Raw genomic sequence first — 23,288 nt, 5'->3', positions numbered from 1 at the left:
GCCAGTGGAACCAACTCATTGCTGAATGAGGCTTACTGGGGGCGTATGGAAATGCAACAAATATTTATAAAAATAGGGTGGTTGGAAGAACAAGGGCAGTCTCAGGACCTCTTTGAAGGGGACAAAGTGGAGTGAGATTTTATACTTCAGGTGATACAGAATATGGCTGAAAAAACTCCATGAATCATACTCCTGGAAAAGCTCTCTTAGCTGATAGTTTTTATTATGATTAGGTATGCCTTTGTGGCTCCTTTTGTAGCTTTAATGGATCAAACTCAAATTCTGTGTTTTCACAGCCGGATTGCTTAGAGGGAATTTCTACCCAAATCCAATCTTCAATGCTCAGATCCACGCTTATATATAGCATAATATATAGAAGATATTGGTCAAAATTTTGGAGTATACTGCAGTAACTTCTTCAATAGAAAGTAGAGTTTAGCTGCAAGTATCATCCTCACTACCCCTACAACTGTAGTTAGGAACCAATTATTATTTGTACTCGTCTAGTACTGTCTTGCAAATTATTGCAAAAAGTAATATTGGAGTGGTTATCAGTATTAACTAAGCACAAGGGGAAAACTCTACAATTTCTGATGGTCTCTTTTCTCCATTGCCCAGACCCATCAGGACTCAGAAATACAACCGTCTGTATTATGACTCTCAGTCTTTTTTTATGTATCATTTGTCCAGCAGTGAAACATCGGTTTTGAAGGCTTGCTGATACCACAACTGGAAAAAAACAAAACAAAACAAAACAAAACCAAAAAAACAGGAATACAATGGTTTTCTTGTTTTGGAGTATTATTTGAGAGGCTGGGTGCCAAAAGGGATGGGAATTATTTACGCATCTAACTTAACTTTCCCAGTTTTCCAGTTCAAGAGGTAGAAGGAAGCTTGTAGGTGATGTTGTATACACCCCTCACTCAAAAGCAGTATTTTTGTAGGTTTCCAAGTTCACTTGTATTTCTGTTACAGGAGTGGTGTGTTTCAAGGCATTCCCATTATCTTGCATGTTTCTGGCCTCAAAAGACCTTGGGGCAGAGGACTTCTTTTGCTTTCTTCCTCTGGACATGGGCTGCAAACTCCTGATGTTCCCTGTGGTTTTGATTTTCCCAGCAGTTCTGTATTTGCTTCAGTGTTTAGCATGCTGCTCCAAGCAGTGACAGAAGTAATCAGTAGCTATCCAGCTTTCATAAAGCAAGGTGTTATTTTTTGTGTTTTATTTCTTTTTAGAAAAAAGGATCGAGCATAAAATGTGTTGTAAAACAACACACAGTTTATACACCTCTAGCTTTTCAGACAGTTACTTTATGGAGATATTGGTGGGAATAAAGCACTTCAGATCTTCCAGTGATGCCCATTCTTCTTGCACACTATCTTATATCAGTTATCAGGTGAAATATTAATGAATATTAAATCAGGGCAGTAGGTTTTATTATTTGTTTGTTATCCAGGACTCTTTTATGAAGTCAGACAGGTATTATACAATATCCAAAAGGACAGAAATTTGAAAAGCTGGCTACATGCCTTGCATTTGCATTGAGAACCTGCATGAATGATTCCCCTATTGAATTTTCATTCCTGCAGAAAAAAAAAATCATATCTGACCCATTTGACCAGAAATACCATCCCTACCAAACCCAGAGAGATGCATATAACTCGTATTACATCAATACAGCAATCTTTGAAATGTTCCTTGTGTCCATTTGTCAGAGGAGACAGTTTAATGCAATAACTGGAACAGTGAAGGTTAACGTCGATTTGTACACACAGATTTCACCTAAGCTTTGGTAGCTGTAAATAGATAAATGGAGGAAAAAAATGTAGATGATTAGTTACTGATTTTTTTGCAGCAAAACAGAGAGATATGAATTAGCCTATGATGTGTGCCTCCATTCATTTGCAAAAATAAAAGGCTATTGGCATAGTAATTAAATTAATTATTTTGCCCATTGGAAGAATGAAAGACTTTAGGAAACGAAGCCCTAAAAGTTTTGTTCTCGCATGCCCTGTCCACAGTTCTTAGCAAGTTTCATAATGGATTTTATCAGCATTAGTGCTACCTGTCATAACTACATAATTACAGCACCTAATTATATTATTACTTATTTACTCTAATTATGTAATTGGATGTAATTGGTGCAATTACATAACTCCTCAATCAGATGAAAACTGCTCTAAAACCAGCCTGTTTTTGTAAGAGTAAAGGATACTGCCATGCGTTAGACCATCTCCCTAAAACAAGGCAATCTGTGGTGGGAAATTAAAGGTTCTGTTCTCCTGCCATTGCAGTCATTGGGACCATGAGCCTTTTATACCGTGATAGTATCTTAAAAGTATTCCTTTGCATCTTGTTTAATCTGTAAATGTATCCCTCCTGAAAGGCAAATTCCTAATCTTAAATCTCTTCCAGCTACTCGGGATCCCAACACTTCCACTGAAATCAAAAGCAAAATTCCCATCAACATTATAAGGACAAAGCAGAAGAGACTGGTTGAGCAACGCCAGCCTGAAATTCTGAACAGTGATTTTCTTATTCAGTTCTTAAAAAAGCACTTTTGTGTCACGGCAATGACCTGTCATTGGTAACGTGACAAATTATGTTAACTACTTCATTTTAAGTATTTTTAAGGTGTCAGCTTTTTTCCATTATTTTTTGTTTTAAATTATTAAATAAAGGAAGTATTTACCAAATATTATGGCCATTTCCATGTCATGAGGAAAAATGCATTCCCCATTTTGAAAAATTCTGGATGTTTTGTTTTTTTCTAAATACTGAACTTCGAAGTGTGATCTGAATTTAGTGCTCCCTTGAGCTGGTGCTGTTGTCTCTCTTCTTCCTACCTCCAGCCTCATGTTTTTGCCTTCTTTTTCTATTAGATACCCAGAAGTGGGTATTAAATTCAAAAGCAGTACTGGGAATGATGCCAAATGAGCCACTGAGAAGTCTCACAATAGTTGTCATTCTGCCCATGCTGTGTGCTGGGCAGCGCAAACCCTTTTCCCTCAGCATCCTTCTTTTTCCTGCCTCACTGCTCTGCATTTTGCCGTGCTCCCACCTCGGGAGCAGAGGTGTGATGTGAGCCGTGGCAGCACGTAGCTGCTCTCCGGGTTCAGGTCTCAGCAGTGATGCTGCGAGGTCCCGGCCTGAGTCCCTTCATGGGGCTGTCACCCCCCCGCCCAGCATAGCAGCAGGGACAGGGGACAAGCTCCCTACTGGAGCCAGAGCTGCTTGCGTATAGTCCCTGGCACACCCACGTGTGGCCTGCAAAGGGATATTTTTCATTTTAGCCAACCTCAGCAGAAGTAGCTGACTGTCAAAACAGCAGAAGTGTGAGCCAAGCAGAGTCTGCAGAGCCCGACAGCAGTGGGTTGAGAGCCCGGCTACCCGTCCTTTCACACCTTGGGGCAGTGAGAGGTTGTTCCAAGGTTAGTCAGTGAACGCAAAATCATTTCACTGATGCCAAGTCCTGATGCGCACCCCCTGCCTGATGTCCAGCGTATTCAGTGGCCATCCCTGAGCGAACCACGTGGAGGTTCTAGAGGAGGCAGGTCCAAAGGAAATACAGACAGGCGAGGTGAAGGCAGGGAAAAAGCGCCATACGGAAAAGGGGAAGAGCATGCTGACAGCAGGCAGGCGAGGAGGAGCGGGGTTTGTGGAACAGGCTGTTCTTTACTGCTGTCGATTTTTGTCAAAGAATGTAATAAAATAATATGTACTAAGAGGGTTGTTGACCTCAGCTCTTAAAATATAACTCCTTGGGAGAAGAAAAAAATTCTGACATTCAGGATTTTTCTATTCTGTTTCCTATCATCTTTTTGAATTTTGGAGGCAAAAGTTTCCCCTGCTAATTTTTATCTCTAGTCTATAGATACTCTTATTACATCTGAGGATCGCTAAACACTGTACAGGTAGCGAGAATGACCTAAACCAGAGAAATGTCAATCTAAGGTAATATGAATGCTGCAGAAGGGACACTTGGGTTGTCAGGAAGACACTCCAGCTGTTTTTCACATGCACTCTGGTGATTCATCCTAGACAATTTAAGAAGTTTCCTCCCCCAGATGTCCACCATACCCTTCTGTTGCAATTAACCACAACAATAGCAAAGGGGGGAGGACAAGCAATGTGTTTGTTCGCTCCTGAGCTTCTGCAGTTTGCAGCCCAGAGCACTAATGTGAAAATTGATGGCCACTGAAGTCACGCCAGTCTGAACTGGTTGAGGAGAGGACACAGTACCGATTCTGCTGCCTCTTTATAGGTAGGATAATATCAGCAGGGAAAAAGGGCACACAGCTGATAGGGGTGACCCCTTCAGCTGCTACAGCTAAATCTGCCAAGGACGGTGAGCTGTGGTTCTTAAACTGGCTCACTATAAATAAACTGTATTTTTAAGGCTTCTTCATTATCATAAATTCTAGTTCAACATGAAGTTTCTGATCTGGCAACTCACAGACTTGAAAATGCTTACAGGACTTGTGCGCACAAATGCTCTGCTGGAGTGGGGCATGGAGTTTATAAATTTTGGGAAGCTAATAATGCTCCCATTGTTAGGACTGATTTATTTTACTTTTTAAAGCTGGCCTTCCTCCAAAAACTAGCAGATGTTATCAAAGCAAGACTTGCAAGGATGAGATGTATGTACATATCATTAAGCTATGCAACTTTTTCTTAATTACTTTTAAAAGGCTGATATGATGCATGTCACATTATGAGTAATTACTTACCATGGCAGTAATACCAAGAGCACAAAAGCCGGCTGCTAAATAAGACCTGAGGTCTCTCTGACAGGCTAATTTCCTAGGAAATACAACGTCGGTTTTGTCTGCAGTTGGGTTTTCATAAAATAAGCAATTAAAAAAATATGCTAAATAGATTATTTACTGCTTCCATTTTTTTGTAGTGCTCAAAATAGAAGAGTGAGTGAGCACTCAGCTCTCTGCGTCCTTCCACATAGACACAGGATCTGTGGGGAGTTCAGGGCTTTGATTTAGGTGCACCCGGTCCTGGAGAAAGTCCTTTTTCTGCATCAAGGCCTGTCTCAAATTCACAGATGATCTCAGTACTATCGAGTGGTGATACGGAGTCACTAAACTAGAGCTGGAATTCTGCTTCTCACGGGTTCAATCACTGCTTTTGCTCCTCTCGCCTCATATACACAAGTGTTATCCAGTTTTACATTTACAGAATATATTGAGGCGTTATTGGTTTTCCTTCTGCAAAGTATTGAATTATTTTTCTATGGTTGCATTTCCTGTTGTTCAAAAATAACATTCATTTCTAGGTAGTCCATTGCTATTTTTACTTCTCCGTAAAGTTTTGCCTCCACATTATCTTCACATTAATTGCCTTCACATTATCTTATAGAAATGCTGAACACCTCCATCTCCACTTCATAAAATAAGCAATTACAGTAACGTGCCTAATTAGCTGATTTCCTGCTCATTTGTGTGTTGCTCAAAGCATGAAAAGTTAGCATCACGTGAGAACTTGGCATCTTTGTACAAAGCTCCTATTCTACAAGAGCCGAGCATCTTCTTTTCTACTTCAAGGGCTCTGCATCTTCCAGAAAGGGGCTCTTTAGTCCACCATAAATAATTCAGTTGGCCTGCTTGGCTAGGTGATGTGTGAGGTACGGGTAAATAAAGGGAAAGGTGGGCTTCATTTGGTACTTCATTGTAAAAGCTTGAGGTTTTAGTGGCTTTCAGTATATATACATTCTTTCCAGACAGGTAAAATTAATGATCCTGTTGCTGCTTGAATGGCAAACCACGGATCTGATCCTGCCTCCTTAGAAATGATGCCATTAGCTGGAGCGAGAGAAAGATTGAAATCAACGGCAGGTGCTGCAGCACAGGCAGATTTGCTGTGTGTAGTGAGGGTATGGTGATAACCTTCATCCCCATAGCTGACTCACTGAGGTAATGGCCATGCCGTTGTGTGGTGCCCTTGTCCCTGCTGCCTCCATGCTCAGCCCCTCATGTTCTTGTTAACTCCTAAAGGGACAGGTCCCAGTACCAACACAACCCTGTCTTTTTTCATCTTTCCTTTGAAATAATTTCTGAATACAAAGCTATAATGTAATTGCAAGTTAGAGAGTGGAGCCTAAAACTCCCCAAAAGTTTATTAATAGAGATTTGGGGGGTTTCCCCCCTGAGGTCTGGAATCAGTGGTTTGATACTACCCAGCGCTAGTCTTTTTGGACCCTGTGGTATTGTGGCTCAGCTGTAAGCTTAGCTTGATTTCCTCTGTGTTTGAAAGATTTGGCCACCTGTCTGTTGAGCAGTATTTAGGCTTCGAAGACTGATTTTGCTGTAAAGATGGGTTCTGCCTTAATAATACAGTGTAGTCACAGCCTCCTTGTCCTCCTTCCAACTTCAATTCATTCAATTTGCAAATTAAAATAAATGAGCCGAGTTGGGTTCCTGTTTGTTTGTTTGCTGCTGGCCTTAAAAACTCAAGGAGGGGTCTGGGCATGAGGCTGTGTTCCTTGAAACTTGCACATCCCCACGAACACGGAGTGGAGGTGTTCCAGCTGGAGCGCCCTCAAGCCGAGCAGTGCTGCTGGCAGGACACGGGCTGCGGTTCCCTGCTGGAATCCACTCCCGCCTTGACCTGCCAGAGACTAGAGCTGTTAACTTTCCAGGCAGCTTGCAAAAGCCATCTTTTATCCCTTTGTTAAAGAAGCATGTGGCCTGAGATGGATCTGTGGGTGGGCAGACCTTTATTCTGTGATTTCAAATGATGGAAAGGCTCTCCAAGGCACTGGATAGGCACCTACTGTTGCGCTTAAAATGCTGGCAGTAACAGAGCCTCAATTCTCCTGGGACTGGCTGTGTATGGCTTTGCCTAATGAAAACTGGACCTTGGCTGGGGTCACAGACAGCGATAAGAAGTTCAGCCCCAGAGGAACAATGTGATGAGCAGATCCCAAAGCGTGTAAACTGAATTCATTTGATTTTGCACTATGGGAGAAGCAACAAACACAGAACACTTCAATGCTGTTTGAGAATATTATTGCAACATTTGAAAACAATTATTGTTCTTTGTATTACAGTCGTACTAAGCTTCTGGCTTCTTGAAGAATGGGAAAGAGACTCCAAAATTGTCCACAGCCCAGGCAGATAACTGCAGATGCTGAGGAAAGGAAGGACTATGGGTTAGCCCAAAGACGTAAGGGCAATTGGTAAAAGAACAGGGAGAGGAGTCTGAGGTTGTTCCTTACCAGGAGCACCATTTAAAAATAAATAAGCGTAACTTTGGTTGGACACAAAACATAGCGGTGAGATTCTTCAAGATGTAAAACAGGGTAAGGCTACAAAAGTTGTAGTTCTGGTTCTGAGTTCTTATAGCTCAGAGATAGCAAGATTTGGGGGAGTTGGGTGTAGCACCAGTGTGAGATTGTTTTACAAGGTGTTACAGATAGGATGAAGTTACTTGTTTTCTATATCTGTCATGGGAAGAAAAATCCACCGACCCATATTACTCTACACAGATAAGTTTCTGAATTTGTATAACTTTGGTCTCATTGTGCCGTTTATCTTTTGGGATCAGCTTTATGAGATTTGTGTCAGGTTTTTCTATTCGGTTGCAAGGCTAGTTCACAAAATCTTCTCTCTTTTTAGTGTGGTGGATGTGTGTATGATAAAAAGCTAAGATTGCATCATCTTTAATAAAAGAGAAGATATATGGCCTAAAGAAATCAGATTAGTTGTAGAGAAAGAAATCAATCAGGTTAGCAAATTGTATCTGTGGGACAAAGTGCAAAATGTTTGTTTCATACAGTATTTATTGAACAAATTTGTTGAGAAGATGGTTAAAAATGCTCTACAGGAAAAAAAAATGGGAACCATTTTGTTCAATTTAAATGACATTGATGTATTTTTTACATCATGAAATCTTGCAATATTACCAACAACAATCCCTGATAAAGTACTTTACACAATTGCCTCACAGGGCATTTTGAGATAAAAGTATATATCGGAGATTGTAAATTGGCTGCATCCAATTTATATATAATGGAACCCACTACAGCCATCCTACAAAATTCAATAGATCAGGAATCACGTTACAATTCTGTGAGTTTGGGGTAGTAGGAGCTTTAAAGAGTCTCCAAAACAAACAGGCAACTTTAAATCATATTTAATGAACTCTGTGTATTTTATACACATGTGATTAAAATGTTTTGTCTCTGTTTTTCATTTTGCTGGGTGCTGCTGAAGGAAAATTCTAACTCCGGGTTTGTGAAACCGATCATCTGCTTGTTCTCAAGAGAACATGCACTTTAATTGAACAGAGTGAACCATATTTAAATGCTGGGCTGAAGAAAAACAAAGAAAAAGAGAAAGCAGATCTGTACAGAGTATCCATTTCAATATTTTCCTTGCAATGCAAGCAAGACTACTAAATCAAAATGTAGCACAGGCAGATAAAGGTTCACAAAGTACCACGGTGGTTTTTTCTTTTATTGATCTATGCTTGCAGCCTCTGAAAACAGCACACAGTAGACATGAACCTGAACGAATAGACGTTTCACCTTGAGGGCATGGTTTTGCCGGTTTCCGCCTATTTCCCAACGGGAATAAAAGTCCTCTGTGCTTCCCAGTAGGCAGGTGGCACCTTGTGGGATCTGCCTCTCATCCAGACGCAGCCAGAGCTGCCAAGGGGCCTCTCCTTGGTCATCGTGTCTGCGCAGGTGAGGGGTTGTGCTCACTGTGCAGAGGAACGTACAAAACCCGTGGGCAAGCATTTGAACAGAGGAAGTGATTTGAGAGCATGTTGGTAGTGTTCAGGGCCATAAGAGTGAAAGGTGGCCATTGCTTGGTGGTGTTTTCTCAAGAGACGCTTCAAAGAGAAACCTACATCTTTTTCCTCTCGTCTGACTGATACTCGAGTAAGTGCATTTATGCACGTGTATGGTATATGCGTGATCGCATCGTTGCTTAAAAAAACAGTTCTGTATAGCCCATCGGTGACAGGTAATAATTCTTATTAATTTTAAAAGAAAATGTTCTTTAAATCGTCCTTTCGTACCGCACCATGTGCAAAATACATCAGAGTCAAAATGGGCCCAAAGCAGGAACATTCAGATCAGGATTCAAAATGCCTTGACTCTGGCAGTATCCTAAACCAGAACAATCGTGCTGCAATCAGCGAAGCTCTGCCTGTGTAAAGCTGAGAACAAGGTCAAGTCCTGAGCCTCTGAAAAACGAGTCTCCAGCTGAGTCTTTGTATTTCCCAAAGATTCAGTTACACCAAATTGAAGCTAATGCTAGGAAATGGACAGTACTTGCAAAATACAAGGTGACAGGACCAGAGAATTAAAGCTAAATGTGGAAAAAAAAAAATAAAAATTGACAACTATGTGCCTGAATCCTGTGCCATAAAAGATAGGAGGTAGAGGTCGTGGTTTGGAGTTTAGCCATGGAGTTAGATTCTGATCCACTGGATCAAACCAGCACTTACATTGACAAAAATGGGTCAAAAATTGTGATCTCCTTACCAGCTGAATGGTAAGTATGTCTCTAAGAAGCAGACAACACCTCTGTCCCCAACAGTGGCATGATACTGTAGGGTATGTTTACATTGCAGTGGGATTAGTGCCGTTGGCTTTTGTCTGGAGTTCAGTATCTGGAGTGTGCCTGCTAGAATGTTTTGCAAAAGAAAATCAATATGAAAAGAAGAACAGGGGAAGGGGGGCTTCAGCGTGCTAGTGCAAGCAGTTAGATAGGAATGGCGAGGGGCTGGAGAAGCATCGTAATTCTGTTCACTTTAAACGCAGTCAACGGGAAGCAGAAATATCGTTATGATTCAGCTAGGCATGAGCCAGTCTAGCAAACGAATAGTGAATTTGCTGAAATGATGTCAGGGGCAGCAAAGGAAGGAGAGGGAGAAAGAAGTTGGAGGTGTGGGCATTTTGGCAGGGGGGGAGGCGCTGCATGAGCCTCTCTTTTGTGACAGGGCTGCCCTACCCAGTGTGGCACTAAGAGATGCCACTCGTCACTGAGGGAGCCGAGCCTGCGGGATTCAATAGCAGCACTGCAATGAGCTGCGGAGGAGACGGAGAACAACCAGGTGCCTCTGCGCAGAGGCTGCCATTGCATTACGCTGTGCTTCCCCCACCGAGACAGCTGGAACTAAACCAGAGCCTCCCATGCTGCCATTAAAAGGTTCTTTTTTTAAGGACATGTGCACTTAATGTCAGAATATTGAAACCATACCCACGTGAATAAAGTTAGTAAGCCAGTGATTCATTGCTGTTTCAAATCTCTATCTAGCCACAGTAAATTTCTGCTCAGTAGTGACAGTCTGTGTCCACATGCAGACTATGATTTACAGTTCTGCGTTTTGTATCAACAACATCTGTTTAACAAAAGAAAAAAAAATAAGCCAAGAACATTTATTTTCTAATCTCTGTACCAGATGTTGTTTCGTTAGGCACAAGATCCAGGGATTATATCAGAAATAATTTAATTATTTTAAATGAATAATCCAAAGTGTTTTTCCTAAAGCATGTCCCGTAACCACTAACAACATGAAAACACAGGAATGTGGAAAAATAAACTTGTGTTTTGCACAAATCTGTAACTATATCTATTTTAAGGGCACAAATATTAAGCACCAAATCCTAGCTTCAGATGGTGGTGTTGGGATTCTTGAAGATTTGCAGAGGAGAATATCAGTTCTCGGGGTTATGACAGAGATAAGGTGGCAGAGAGCGATTGAAACAGCAGAAGAAATCAACAGTTGAGAAATGAACGTGTGCTGCAGGGAAGGGAAGACACGAGAAGCAAACGTGGCTTCAAGGAGAGTTAGTGCTGGGGTGTGGGATACAATCTTAGGCCCTCCAAGCACACGAAAGTTGTGCCATGCAACTCTCGCGAGTCCCTGGTCGGCTGCGGTCCTTTCACACCTGTGGGTCCCCTGGGTTGCCAGCTGGAGGGGTGGTTGGAAGCTGCAGTCTCAGCGCAGTGGTGACAAAGCTGCTTAGTTCGATTTCTGCTTTCCACCTTGTGGGGTAAAGTTGCTCCGGGCTGAAGCAGAATCGCTTCCCTCAATGTGCTGGCTGCGCTCTTGCTGATGGTCATGGTTGGCCTTTTTCTCTGTAAGGGCACGCTGCTGACTCATGTGCTTGTAGCATTTGCATATGGTTTTGCCCATGACAATAGTGCGAGATCACATTCAAGCTTACGGTCTTAGCCGTAAAAGATTATTTTCATGATCATTTCCATTGCTTGGAGGTAAACGCCAAGTCCTTTAGGTGTGTTTGATAAGCAGAAATTTTGAGGTGTTTTTTTCTTGGAAAAGCAGGGTTCTTTACAGACTTTCAAGCTGAGTATTGAAACTGCCACATACAGCATCTGAGAAACATCTTTGCAATTTGAGGTTTATTATCATTCCTCACCATAATTTTTGCAGGGATATCACAAGTGGGAATGCTGATACTGAAACACTGAGACATTTATAACTGACTGGCCTGGATATCAGTCTTGAAGAACTCACAATTATTCAGTATTACCGTGATAGATTCTGTGGCAGCCCTCAAAAACATTCAACCAAGTTAAAATGAAAGTACATGCATCAATAACACTGCTAAAGCCGACGGTGGGTCTTTGTTATGGTTCCAACCTTCTTTCAGGGGGAAAAAATTTCTATATTTTTCCATGAGCTCTGGAAGCTGTAGCATGTATCAATCCACTATACACCCAGCCAGACCTATGAGTTTTCTTGTTGCATAAAGATTTATCTGTAATTGCCACAGTTTATTTTTATTTTCCTTGAATTACTGTTGTGGGTGCATATAGACGCATAACAATTCCTAATTTCCCTCCCTATATTCTTGTACAGCACAGATTGCTTATCAAATACAGTCTTAACATTAAAGTGTCAAACAGGATTTGCAGAAAGCTATTTGGGTTTGTAGTTTAGGATGAACGTTTATCAAATTGTGGATTAGCTGAATCATGCACTGAACCAAATTATTATTGTCTGTGATTAAATCACAAAGTGGTTATTGCCCTATGTCATCTAAAGCACAAGACAGTTTAAATCTTGAAAATCCCCTTTTAAGGTGGCTATAGGAGCTACCTAACTACAGACTTTTAGGACCAGACTCTGTCCCTAGGCAGAAGATTAATAGCTTTCAAAAGGTCGTTTGGACTGATCACTCTCTGCTTATGCGGGCAACAGATCTGGGAAGGGAATGGATGGACTTATTTACGTTTCAGACATACAGAATAATTTCTCAGTAAATAGATCTCTTTGTACCCGGCGCTAAAGTATTTATTCAAGGTGCTGGCTCAAAAAAGGGGAGTGAATGGCCTGTTCGTTCTTGTGCCTGGAAGGACATGAGCTGCCTGCTGAAGAGCAGTAATGCCAACGGTTTGTTTGCCTCCATGCCGAGGCACGGGTCCTAGGGTACAACTGAGTCGCAGAGGGTGAAGCCGTGCAGTGCGTCCCTGGACTGCCACTCCTCAGGCCTGGAAGCCACAGGGTGACTCCTCTCAACACTAGTGCAGCAGGGTTTTACCACCCTGATGGGCACTTGAGAGGCTACAGTCTCTCTAAAGCTGTAGGAGGCTTTTGCCAGGCTGCCGTGGTGGTTGCTGTTCATTGCATGCCAACAAATGCCTAGGGAAGTTGCCGATTCCCCATCTCTGGAAGCGTTCAAAGCCGGGTTGGATGGGGCTTTGAGCCAACCTGGTCTAGTGGAAGGTGTCCCTGCCCATGGCAGGGGGGTTGGAACTAGATATTCTTTAAGGTCCTTTCCAACTCTAACCATACTGTGATTCTATGTATGTGTGTTGCAGGGTGGGATACCACCAACCACCCAGCACACACACCGAGGCAGCAAACCTTCATGGCAACGTCCGTGCTCCTCTTCTGCACCCTTCAGTGACTGTCTAGCTGAGGAGCTTAGAGGGCTTTAAGCATACTTGGTTTCCCAGCCTCGTTATTAGGTAACGAATAACCCTCCTGACGGTCGTCTTACTCGCCTCACTGAGTCACCAAGGAGTGAATGGTCTGTGCCAGACGGGGGAACAGTGTGCTGGGGGATGCAGAGCCCCATCTCCTGCGCTGGCACACGCAGCTGTGGAGGTTACAACCCAGGAGGAGTCATAAGCAGTCATCGCCGCGTTTCTTTTTGAACAGATAGGAGGGAAGTCCTGAAACAGCTTGTTTTCATGTTGCAACAAGGGGTCACGGGGTAGAAAGGGCTAAAAGTCACTGCATTAGAGTCTGCTGGAGAAATGAAAGTCTGGTACAGCTGACGGTGGCGTGGCACTCTGAGCCCATGGCGGTGGCACCAGCAGAGAGCACGCATTAGGCTGCCTTCACTCCTCTACTTCATCCCCCTTGTCCTAGTCTTTGACCTATTTTCTCTCATTGTTATCTAGTAATCTATTTTTTAAAGGCTCAGCCCAGTCTTTCCTGCTGGTTGCAGCTGATCCATCTTGCGGCTAGCCTGTGAAACCAGCACCTCCTAAAGAAACGTCCCTCTGCCAATTACTCCGGAGGCAGGGATTCAGCTCAGCGTGAGAGCTCGATTGAAGCCAGTTGGCTGTGCCAACAGGACAGGGATGGCTCGAGAGAGACTTTGTACAAAGTATAGAAACTCTAAACAAATTTCTTCAGTCTTTTCTCCATCCATGCTCAACCGGAGCTAGCAAAGTCAGAGAAAAGGCAATGTTTTAGTGAAGGGAGGACTTAGCCCGTAGCTCTGCCCTCCCCCTGGAAAGCGCACAGAAGGGAAGGAGAAAGTTGCATAGAAAGCTCCAGGAGGCAAATGCAGACTTTTGCTTTGAACATGCCTCTCCAAGAAGGAAGGGTTTGAGGTTTCTCAGAAAACACGAGTAGCAAATCCTCTAAGCCCTGTGATTTCTCAGGCATGTGCCCTCACCATCGGCACCTCGCAGCTACGTGTCCCCAGAGTACCTTGCAGAGAGAGGTGTTCGCCCCGAGTAAGCTGTGATTCCTGCTGGAGCCCTGCCAGCCGAGGGGGGGAGGACGGAGGGAGCGAGCATGCTGGATCGCCGCATGAAATGTCTGCTCTGCTCGTGTGCAGTCTCTTTGGCCGGCAGCCTTTTGGCTAGCCCCACCTGCCTTTTTTTTCCCCTCTTTTTTTTTTTTTTTTTTTTTTTTTTCCTCCTTTTTTTCCCCAGCTGAACTGACAGAGAGGAGGCTGCGGCTCCTTTCTGTCCCTGCAGCCTTCCTGTCTGGCTGACTCTCTGCCCTGGACACAGATGTATACTTAAATACGAATTCTGCAAGATACACGTTATGCTTGTGAGAGGGAGTGTGGAGCGGGAAGATGCTGTGATCCGTAGGTGGGCTGCTGCGGTTTGGGCTGCAAATAGCTGCTATCCTGTGCAAGAATGAAATAACAGTAACAATATACTGCGTTCAGCCCTGGTTGTTTAAAAAGAAGATTTCGGTACATTTCAACAATTAATTCTGTGTCCAGGCAGCTACTTCATCTTAAAGCGTCCCATCCACATACCTCACCCTCCATGAGCTCATTTATGCTGGAGTTATGTCTCGCGCTAACCCGTGGGCTGTTGATTGAGTCCTGTGACAGTGGATTGCAGAGGTTTGCCCCGCTCCCTGCCAGCAACCTACCTCCCTCGTCCAAATCACCACTTGGTTCCCGACAGGGTTCAGAATGTCTGAGTGAACGCTATCCTGGGCAAAATGGTTGGATTTCTAAGAATGGTTGGATTTCTAAGATGGGACAGATAATACCCTGCAAAGTCCCATCCCCACACCAGTCAAATAAGGTGAAGCAGGAGCGCACCTGCAGCGTAGAGGAGGCATGTTACAGCTTTAACGTGTGTTTGTTGGTCAAGGTGAACCCTGGACCGAGCCCATAAACATTTAAGTCCCAGAACAAATGTTTGGGGTTGTACAAACATGTTAACTACCTCCAGTTAATTGACAAGCAATTACCTTGAAGTAAAAATAGCTTTCCCAGAGCTGAGCAGTCACAGAGTGCCCGTCCCCCCATGACCACTTACAGATCACTAAAATTTTCAGCAGAGGAGCCTTGTCCTATTTGCCTTCTGGATCCTGGTAGGTTTGTGATCAAAAGTTTTTTGTCCCTAGCAGCAATTGCTGTTTGTTTGTGGTATAGACTCAGCAAACAGGGCTGTGTGCCAGAGCTAATTTTCATGCTGCCCCTTAATAAAATTCTGCAGTTCATAATGCAATGAAAAAAGTAAGATAATTGGCTGGGAAAAGCTTGTGGTTCAGCAAGAGAATATATGACTGCATGCACTATAGTGGAAGTGTCAATGACAGCTAGGTAAGTATTTTAAGTTCAAGACAGGTTGGCAGGCTAGAATGCTTTTCCTGCTGACCTACGGAATTTTGGGTCTTTCTGATACTTTGCATGACAAAGATACACAGCTGGACTGGATTTCACGAGATGTATATGCAGCTGAGAACCAAGAAGCAAAGTCCTGCCTGCACCCAGCGCAGCACTTGAGACTAGCAAGTGAGAGACCTGTGGTCAGCTGTTTGACCTGGTGCCTTTCTGCTGCCAGGAAAAGCTATAGAAGTCAGTAGCATCTTTTCATGAGCTCTCAAAACCGTGTAAACCCATCAGCTTCTCTTTGAACTTGGATCAAATCCTCGCTTGATCTCCACAACATTTTGGCAAAAAAAAAATGCCCAGATCTTCTTGGTCTGTAACTAAACCAAAACTGGGTTTCTTTCTTGGGAGAGATATCACAGCATTGCTGGGAAGGCAAAGCTAGGCACACGCGAATGAGTGGAGTCTGTCATTGAGCTTCTGTGACTCTGGGGCTCGTGGTGGCTGAGATGAGCTGGTGTGTGGTTCAGAGTGGTTCTAGCTGAAGAGCTACCATCAGCACGACAGCATCGTGTGGCAGCAGGTGAGGTGCTGTGTGTTCTGTCCCTGTCTTCACCAGCTCCTGGTCTTCCCTCTTCCCAGGAAGTATAATGTTGTGCTGAGGAGGAGGGAAGCGGGTGACACTGGGAGCCTCAGGAGATGCGAGCCCACTGAGCTGGGATGCCTGGCATCCACGTGGATTTGTGTGGTGGTCCTCTGGACGCTGCAGTGCTGTGGAGGGTCAGTCCACAAAAATCTTTCCAAGGCAGTCAGCGGTCTCTGCCTTGTGTCCTGGAGGAGCGAGGGAGTGGCAGATGGAAAACAAAACTAGCAAAGTGCATTTCACAATCCTGGCAGCAGTTCTCGGCAAACAGGAGAACTGCAATGATGGAGTCTCAAATTCTCTGCCTGTGCAGCTTGGCTTTAGAAACTTGGGCGTTATGGTGAGCCTTGCCAGAAAGGGCTCCTGGCCCCTCAGCTGGCTCCTATGGCCATGTGGCCTTGCGTTTGGTATCTTCAGGTGCTTCAAGCAAGACAAGCTGTAATGAGTGCAGATACCAGAGCTTTCCAGGAAACACTCAGATACAAGTGCAGCTCTGTTCGCTGTAGCTCCTTTGAATTAACTTTCTGTGCCTGTAGTAGCAGACAAATTTGCTGGCAAACGTTTTGCAAAAAAAAAAAAAAAGGCATTGATCCAGAAAGGCACTGTGCACAAACTAAGCTTAGTATAAATGAGTACACCTGTGCTTAACGCTAGGCACGTGATGAATGCTCTGCTAGATCCCAGCCAAAATAAATTTAAAATGAATATCAGAGCATACTCGTGGAAAATGAATGCTGGTCTTGTAAGCAGAAACGCGTGCAGCAGAAATAGGAGTCTACCGCTCCGTGTGTCCGCTGGGGATATCCAGCAGGGAGGGTCACGTGCGCTCCTTTCGAGCTCACCAGCGGAGCTGGTGAAAACAGGTTTTGATTTGAATGAGTTATGACCCATTGAAAATGGCATCATGCGTAACCACAGTAAATTGTCATAATGAGATCACGAGGCTTAAAAAGTGGGCAGCGAGGAAAAAGGCCTCATTCCACCAGGGCACACGGCTGACTGAGCCCTGGCTGCAAAATGCAACGGAGGGGCACAGTCTTATTCCCTGAACATCTTGTCGGTTTAGCGACAGGACCAGAGGTTGCACAGCCAGACAAAAACTCATTAGAAGTTTTGAGTTAAAAAGAAAAAAAAACCCAAGCCAGAATTCTTATAGCTTTGCATTTAGTCTTATCCGTGGTGACAGAGGTGACTGGGCTAACACAAATAGTGGAAAAACATGAATACCGTAAGTGCTTCCATGCTTACCGAGGGTTAGCTTGGTTGTTTCTAAACCGTATCGTTGTAGGAGGAGAGGGTTTGGTCATCGGGGCAGAGCACTACATAGCTGAAAGCAACTCTCTCTGGAAGCACGATAAAGCTGTGTTCACTTGGCACATCCCCGGGCTCACGGCTCTGCCAGGCCAGCCCGTGTGGACCCTGCTCAAATACGGCTGCCCCAGGCTGCCCAGCTGTAAATACTGCAGAATCATCGCTGGCTTTTCTATTTTTGTGGTGAGGCAAAGTCTGAGACTACAGTAAGTCCAATGCACTTACTTAAAACTTTACCAAATACCGAGCCTGGACAACATAAGTAGCAGCGCTCTTGCCTGCCAGGAGCCTTGTAGGTGGCCTTCTGGAAAAAAGTTCCCCCTTTTCTTTCCCCCTTTTCTTTCCCCTTTTTCTTTCCCCCTTTTCAATATAGTGCTATTTCTGCGGGGCCATTCACAGCGCAGGAGACTGGAAGAAACACACTTCAGCTCATTCTGTTTCTCTTCTAAAGATATCAAGTGCACGTGTCCATAGGGGCCCGTTGCAAAACACCGTGCATATGATCTAACCACATCCTCCCCAAGGTGGAAGGCAGAGGTGCGTTGATGCAACGCATCGTCAGCTACGGGACCTGTTTCCTTTGTCTCGTGCCTTCAGGCAAAGCGGGTTGCTTGCCCCATGGTTGCCGCTCCTCCTGGGCTCGCACCCTTCAGCTTTGCACACAAATATCTGTGCCCCTGAGCCGTGGAGAAAAATCAGGCTCCTGCTGACACACAGTACCTTCCTGACTCATATCATCTATTTACGGTATTTTTATTATGACTACATTCATAGCCCGAGTCCACCCAATTCAGTGCTATTCCATGTAGCGCTTGATCCTTAGCAGGTTAGCCCTTGGCCATGGGGTTGTGCTTTGCGTTTACCTAAGGTACACAATCTGAACAGCACAATGAAGCCTAAACCGTTCCCAAGACCCCAAATTTTCTGTTGTGGGCAGCTGAATCCAAAGGCCCTCTGCTCTTGCGGTAGGCACGCTCCAGGCCTGGAGAGGACTCTGGCTTGTCTTGTTTTCCTGATGCTGGCTCGATGACATTGCTGCAAGGACAGCTGAAATAGATGGAGGCCAGCCAAGCTGAAGAGACAGTGGGGAAATGTGTCCCTGCATACACTTAAGAGCAAAGCACGGGGAGCACTCGGGCTTTCCTGGTGCTAGTGTACCAGAGAATTCTCCCCAGAGCTGACCCAGCGGCCGTTTCTGCATGCCGGAGCCATGGCATGCAGAATGATTTTGAATGTGCCAACGCTGCCCACGCTGCAGTACAGGTGCAGCTGTGGGGAAACCAAGATTTTCCAGTTGGTGCCTGCCTTGTAGCTAAGGAGAACCAAGAATAAAAATGCTTGTGTAAAATACTTTCTGAATTTACTCGTTCTTAGGCTCAGTTGCTGTGTGTAGTCCACTGAGTAGAAGTCCTTCAGAGTTCTCATTCTCTAGTCTCAGTTTAGTAGCACTGCATAAACTCCTATTAACATTACTAATGTTTCTAATACCCATGTAGGAGAAGAATTTGGACTGGTTCCCTCGGATGAGAGCCATGTCCCTGGTTAGCAATGAAGGCGACAGTGAGCAAAATGAAATCAGGAACCTGCAAGAGAGGCTGGAGTCAACCATGAGCCTCGTAAAACAGCTTTCCAGTCAGCTTGCTGAGCTCAAGGAACAGGTAAGTGCCCTGCAGTGGGTAGCAACGTGAGCGCGTGTGGGTGAACGCGCTGGCTTTCATCAGGTCACGGTCAGGACAGTGTTACAAAAGAGACTTTTGTCTTAGAAAGGTTTTCTCTTTCCCTCCAGTAAGCTTTCTGAGTAGATACAGTGATACGGGTTTGGAATGAAATTGTACTCGATTAGCAACAGCAGAGAACAGGTAAGGAGAAAAGCCGAGGGGGAATTAGTTATGAAATCCTCCCAGTGAGTGTGCGAGGACAGAGGGAAAACTGCAGAAGCGATGATGGGCTTTGCATACGCGGGTAATGCATAACCCAGCAATAAAAAAGGCGTAGCGTCAGAAAGCTGCGTACTGATGGGAATCAGTAGAAAAGCTTTCTGAATCCGACACTTGGATTTTTTCCCCCGCTAAGAATATCAGCAGTGCTGTTGTGAAAACAGTTTGCTGAGCCTGTTGCTTTGCTTGTGTCACCCTTGTCTTTGTGCTCCTCCTGCGGCTCTCCCTTCTCTCCCGTATGGAGGGAGCACAAGCTGCTGGCCTCCCTTAAAGCCCTGCTCCTCTCAAAACCACCTTACATGTTGTCTCTCGCTTCAGGATCAAGAGACCAGCTCCTTTTTTTTGCTAAAGGTGCTGGTCACCTCGGGGTTGCTCACTAGGTTTCAGAAAAGCATCTTTGTGTTTTCTTTATGGGAAGCATTTCAGTGGCATCAACAGAGTTATCTAATTATCCCCCTTCAAAACCCTCCTTAAAACTCTTTTTTCCCCGTTAAAAACTCGACAAAGGTTTAGGCTGGATGTGCTGAGACTGTTGCTTATTGTGCTTACCCATACCGTCCTGGTGGATTCTTTTCATCACCCTCTGGCTCAATCTGTTCTCTCCTGGCTTAAATTTAAAGCCTCTGGGGCCGGGACGGTCTTTTAATTCTGTGATTGTACAGCACCAAGTGCAAATGCTGACCCTCTGCAGGGCTACACAACGCGATAGCAGCGCAAATGATACATTGTAAGACCTGCCGCTGGATAGTAATAATGTACAAATGAGAATAAAATGCCCATACTTTGCAGGAAACAGATCCCCCCCTTCAAAGGCATCTCTTACTTGTAATTTTCAATGCTGAAGAAAAGAATCCCACTCCCTGTTGTTTTGCTTATATGTATCTTGCTCTGACTGCTAAATAATAGTAAAAAAAAAAAAAAAAAGATTAAAAAAGAAAAAAATTCTCAACTTCTCTCTCTCTGCCTTTCCACCTTAGATGACAGAACAAAGGAAGAATAAGCAGAGGCTGGGCTTTCTTGGATCAAACACACCCCATGTGAATCATCACATGCCACCACCCTGATACCACGGGGAGAAGCCGTGACTAGCCTTTCATCAGTATTCCTGCTTTATTATAGAATAAAAAGCTGAGATTGAGAGGAGTGAACAGTGCCTATTGTTACAAAGTTAAAAACAACCAAGTGCCAAGATGTTAAGTGGTTTAGCTCTGGGAACAATTTGTAGCTGTTTTTCATGGTTGAAAAGGACCACAACCTAGAATGCGAGAGAGACAAGGGAGCTCGTTTGTATTCGTTGACGGGACCGACTCGGCTGCGTTTGCGCTCTGCGACTCCATGGCTTCGGCAGTAGCTGCCGTGTGCGACGGAGATCGGGGCAGCGTTTGGCCGCATCCTTAGATGTCTCAGCCTTGAGACTTCTCCCTGAAGCGCTGGGATAACCAAGATGAGCAGAAGAAAGAGGAATGTTTATTAACGCAAATACGACAGCCTGGTTCGAAATCGATAGAAGTCGTTTCTGGCTTATTTGCCAAATAGCAACATTAGTCATATTTGCTTGGCGTTTACTATTTTTTAATTACCGTAAATATGTCAGTTGGGTAAGCAATAATGTTGCTTCAAGTAACTTCTACTAGGAGGGAAAGGGGAGAAACCTCAAAAGACTGGAAAATAAAAAAAAGAAAAAATAGAAAAAGAGTTGCAAAGAGAAACATTAACGCTTTTGAATTTTAGCTGTCACCATGCGATTTCTTATTTATAACATGGAGCACAATGGATCTACAGCTGTGGGAATGTTATGCACATAACACTGACAACATAACTGGAAGTGATTTCTTTCTCCTGGCTTCAGATGTTCTCGATTAATGTGGCTGTGAGATTTCACATACCGAGGAGTTAAACTGTGTTTTAAATTCAATTTCCAATGGAGGACTCATGAAAAAAAAAATATATACCTGTACTTTGAAGCATGTATGGGATTTTATTTTTTTTAAAACGCATAGAAATTTCTTTCTCTGTGGAGCTGTTAATGGTGTCATTACCTTCCGTAAACTCATCTTCAGCGAGAGTTGACTTGAGTAAATAAGCACCATATTTTCCCAGCTTTCTTCTGAGCTAAAGCCTGCCTTTTCCCACCCTTCCTCTTCCAGGGGCTTGCAGGAGTGGCCTCTCCCCACAGGCCTGGGCAGTGAGGGACAGGGGGGCAATGCCGGAGGAGCTCCTTCCAGCTCTGGACTCTACGAAAGGCGGCAGCCGAGTCAGCTGTGCAGGTTTCTGCTGTATTCTGTATTTCTTGGGATGGCTTTAAAAGAAAAGTTACAGGGTTTCCACAGAGCCCAAGAGGGCTCTTCTCTCTTTTAGGAGAAGATTTTGGGGGCACCAATGGGAGTTGTGGTCCCAGTTCACTTTCATGTTCAGTGGGTTTTGGGTACTTAATTGTCCTCAGTGCATTTGAAAATGCACCTCCATTATGTGGAGTCACTTCTTAAACCAAAATATTTTTGCAATGATTTTCCCCCTGTAACATTTCCATTTTGTTATAAAAGCCATTTTGATCAAAGGTGAAAATATTATTGGCTCCACTATTTCTGGTTTCTCCCTGAAGAAGTTCTGTTGTCCTATTTAAGGCACAATTCAAACCAACAGACCTAGAGTAAAGGGAAGGAAGGGGAATTTCCCTCTTTTCATCCCAAACTCAAACCTGTTCTTGGAAGCCATCTCTTTTTTGTGCCAGTGAGGTGGCTGAGATAAAAATAACATACTTTAGGGTCTGATTCTTCTACCATTAAAACATTTCCCATTGGCTTCAATTGCATCCTTCAAAAATACTGCACGGAAAGCAGGGATTTGTGTATTTCACTGAAAGAAAATCTCTTTCTGTTGACTGTGCTTTAGTCCATACAGCTTCTTGGTTGTGAGAGGTGATGGCTGTTTCCAGGTTTAGGGTCAATTTTTCCTGCGAGAAATTCTCCCACATCCAGCCAGCTCTCTGCCTCCATGTGCTAAGGTGGAGAGCAAGTGGCGGTTTTCGGGAATGGTGCGAGGCCAGTGAAAGTGAGTGGAGGGAGACTAAACTGTCTACAACTCCTCTGCTGGTGTCGGGCTCGCAGCCTTGTGTCCCAGGCAAGAGGGAGCGCGTGGAGGCAGCGGGAGCTGAGCCGGTCAGTGCTGCGTTTTTGTTTCCGAGGCTGGAGTCACCTTTTCCACTGCGAGGGCCGGAGTCTGGTCTTTGGAGATCAGAGCAGATGCGGCTGAGACGTGGGGAGCTGATGGTAGGAAAGCTGCTAGGTCAAAGCAGAGTATGGAAAAGCCGTTGTCTTCAATGAAGGACTGCGATATTTTAGGACTAACGCTTGGAGCGTGCCTTCCCTACACGCTCCAAGTGTATGAGGTCTTGATGCTACTGCTCCAGCATCGCTGTGGTAGTGAAAACCCTTTCCGTCAGCCTCGCCCGCCAGTGAGGATGGGGCTTCACCTACCAGTTGGCATTCAGCGCTGAGAAACATGCAGTGAATTGGTTCTGGGAGTTTGCATCAGCCGCACGCCATGCAGTAACCGGCCACCAGTGTACCATAAAGCCAGGTTTGCCTTTCTTGACTAGACCTCCGGTACATCACGAAGCCAAAGAAGTTGCACCAGATGTAAAGTCAGCGGTAAGTTGGTAGAGAATCACACCCTGCAGCTGTATTAATTCAGATTAGTTTGTGCAGTTCATCAGATCTAGTCACGGGTTCTTTTTCAACCAAATTTCCTCTTCCTCACACATACTCTTATTAGAGGCATAAAGCACAGTTTAATGGAACAAAGGTAAATTAAACGATCGCTATTTATTGGGGAGCGGGTGGTTGGCTAATACTGGAAGTGGTTGGCGTTTTTCTTGTTTGCACACGGAAAAAGCAAATGAACCACTGCACATCAAGGGAGGTTTCTGCTGTTGGAGCTGGAAAAACTTGAGACTCGACGTGTTTGTGCCCTGAGCTCAGCCCTGCAAGTTGCATGCTGCTGGTTCTCTCTCTGTCTCGCACCCCAAATGACGTCCCCAAGGCCCGAGAGCCCAAATACCGCTCTTCAGAAGGGAGAGCTACAACG

The 23,288-nt window shown here is 44.4% G+C and overlaps 1 protein-coding gene across 2 annotated transcripts in view; it reads left to right on the top strand.

The window, feature by feature from the left end:
- The window catches only part of ITPR2 (inositol 1,4,5-trisphosphate receptor type 2), a gene marked incomplete at its 5' end in the record, with an annotated part of 265,207 nt that extends 243,629 nt beyond the window's left edge, over positions 1-21,578 (top strand). For both annotated transcript variants that reach the window (XM_082485241.1, XM_082485240.1), the window contains 2 exons: positions 18,762-18,923; positions 20,180-21,578. In XM_082485241.1, the coding sequence (XP_082341367.1) occupies positions 18,762-18,923; positions 20,180-20,266 (249 nt within the window). In that variant the 3' untranslated portion in view covers positions 20,267-21,578. The remainder of the gene's footprint in view (positions 1-18,761; positions 18,924-20,179) is intronic.
- Between the last annotated feature and the right edge of the window lie 1,710 nt (positions 21,579-23,288).

Source organism: Vanellus vanellus (assembly GCF_965231255.1).
Source record: "Vanellus vanellus genome assembly, chromosome: 1".
Classification (NCBI taxonomy): domain Eukaryota; kingdom Metazoa; phylum Chordata; class Aves; order Charadriiformes; family Charadriidae; genus Vanellus; species Vanellus vanellus.
Note: the sequence above shows the minus strand (reverse complement) of the source record. Positions and strands in the feature narration are given on the sequence as shown.